Raw genomic sequence first — 2,297 nt, forward strand, 5'->3', positions numbered from 1 at the left:
ACCATCTCGTAGGCCACCTCCTCGGGGACGTCGACCTCCAGGTCGAAGCTGAACTCGATGGCTTCGTTGTCCTTGTGTTTGCCCTTCAACTTCTTGGGATCTTCCACCCAAAGGCGAAGCGCCAAGGAGGAATCCAAACCCCCGTCGTCTTCCGCCAACTCCACCCGTAACCCCGTGTCCTCCGCGAAGAAAACGTGATTCAACAGGTCCCGGATGGAAAGCCTACGGGTGAGGGCGTGGTCACAGGCGTGGTCACCCTTCAAGATGTCCCACCGCGTGACCTCCCGGCTCCTCCCACCTCTCCGCTTTGTTTTGCCGGATGCAACCTTCGATGATCTCCTTCACCTCCGGGTCCGTCACCTTGTCAAAGCTAGCCGGCTTGATGCCCTACAAAAGAAATCGATCCCGTCGACGACGTCATCGCCGCCATGACGGAAGGACACACCCACGTCGCTACGACCCCGCCCCGGGAAACCCACGCTGGTGACTTTGCGGTAGATCTGGGCGGCGTTTTGGCATTCGGAGTACGGATACTCGGAGGTGCCCATCTCCAACATGCACATCCCGAAGGCGTAGACGTCCACCGACTCGTCGTAACGTTCCTCGTACATCTCCGGCGCCATAAATTCCGGCGTTCCTACGGCAACGCCGGTGAGGTAAGAACCCGCCGACCTCGCCGGGCATCTTTCTCGGCGCGACCGAGCTCGTCTTTTTTGGCGCGACCCGTCTCGTCTTTTTCGGCGCGACGGTTCTTACCGATGACGCTTTTAGCGAAAGACGTTCGCATCAGCGTGGCCAACCCCAAATCGCCGATTTTGACGGAACCCGTCGGGCCGGTGATGAAGATGTTGTCACACTTGAGGTCCCGGTGGATGATGGGTGGCGTACGGGTGTGGAGAAAATGGAGACCCTTCAAAATTTGTCGGCACCAACTCCGTAAAACTTTGGGTTTCATCACCTTGAACCTCTTGAGATACCTACAAAGACGGAAGAAACCCAACCGTCGGCATCGTCGCCGGCTTTGCCGCGCCCGCGCGCCGCCGTCGCTTACGTCTTGAGGGTGCCCGATGTCATCAGTTCGGTGACGAGGACGATGCACTTCTTGCCCTTGACCGTGGACTCCCAAGAGTCGTAGAAGCGGACGATGTTGGGGTGCTGCAACCCCTTTAACATCTCCGCTTCTTCCTTGAACCGTTGCTGCTCCAGCTTGGTCAACTTACGGTCCTGGGGGTGGAGAGGGGACACGATGACACGATGATGACACGATGATGACACGATGATGTCAACCCCAGCCCCGGTTCAAGGAGCAGCACCAGAGGTTCAAGATGGATTTGAGGAACCAACCGAGGGGGGGGTTCATGGATGAATTTTGGGGTGTCATGGACTTTGGGAAGGGTTGAAGACCGATTTGAGGGACCAACCGTGGGGTTCATGACGAATTTTGGGGTGCCATTGACTTTGGAAGAGGATCAAACTCAATTTGAGGGGTCAACCATGGGGTTGAGGGATGAATTTTGGGGTGTCATGGAGTTTGGAAGAGGATCAAGATGGATTTGAGAGGTCAACCGTGGGGTTCATGGATGAATTTTGGGGTGTCATGGACTTTGGAAGAGGTCCAAGATGGATTTGAGGGGTCAACCGTGGGGTTCATGATGAATTTTGGGGTGTCATGGACTTTGGGAAGGGTTCAAGATCGACTTGAGGGGTCAACATGAGGGTTGATGGATGAATTTTGGGGTGTCATTGACTTTGGAAGAGGTCCAAGATGGATTTGAGGGGTCAACCGTGGGGTTCATGATGAATTTTGGGATGTCATTGACTTTGGAAGAGGTCCAAGATGGATTTGAGGGGTCAACCGTGGGGTTCATGATGAATTTTGGGGTGTCATGGACTTTGGGAAGGGTTCAAGATCGACTTGAGGGGTCAACATGAGGGTTGATGGATGAATTTTGGGGTGTCATTGACTTTGGAAGAGGTCCAAGATGGATTTGAGGGGTCAACCGTGGGGTTCATGATGAAATTTGGGGTGTCATGGACTTTGGAGGAGGATCAAGATCAATTGGAGGGGTCAGCGTGAGGGTTCATCGTCAACCGTGGGGTTCACGATGAATTTTGGGGTGACATTGACTTCGGCAGAAGCTCAAGCTCAATTTGAGGGACCAACCACGACGTTCACCGACCACGTTTCGGGGTGCCGTTGCCTTCAACCCAACCCCGACCTCAACCGCAAAGCCCAACCCCAACTTTTCAGCCATTTGGAAGCCCAAATATTTTTTTTTTTTGGGGGGGGGGCCCCT

General features: G+C 54.5%; 1 protein-coding gene across 1 annotated transcript in view; it reads right to left on the reverse strand.

Annotated features, from left to right (window-relative positions):
• LOC104160477 (serine/threonine-protein kinase WNK3-like) overlaps positions 1 to 1,433 on the reverse strand; it is a 2,793-nt gene extending 1,360 nt beyond the window's left edge. The window contains exons 1-6 of the mRNA XM_009698605.1: positions 1,422 to 1,433; positions 1,052 to 1,224; positions 757 to 977; positions 480 to 637; positions 299 to 387; positions 3 to 222 (exon numbers count right to left, since the gene is read on the reverse strand). Of these exons, the coding sequence (XP_009696907.1) occupies positions 3 to 222; positions 299 to 387; positions 480 to 637; positions 757 to 977; positions 1,052 to 1,224; positions 1,422 to 1,433 (873 nt within the window). The remainder of the gene's footprint in view (positions 1 to 2; positions 223 to 298; positions 388 to 479; positions 638 to 756; positions 978 to 1,051; positions 1,225 to 1,421) is intronic.
• Positions 1,434 to 2,297: the final 864 nt, after the last annotated feature.

This window comes from Cariama cristata, unplaced genomic scaffold (genome assembly GCF_000690535.1).
Source record: "Cariama cristata isolate BGI_N322 unplaced genomic scaffold, ASM69053v1 scaffold12284, whole genome shotgun sequence".
NCBI lineage: Eukaryota > Metazoa > Chordata > Aves > Cariamiformes > Cariamidae > Cariama > Cariama cristata.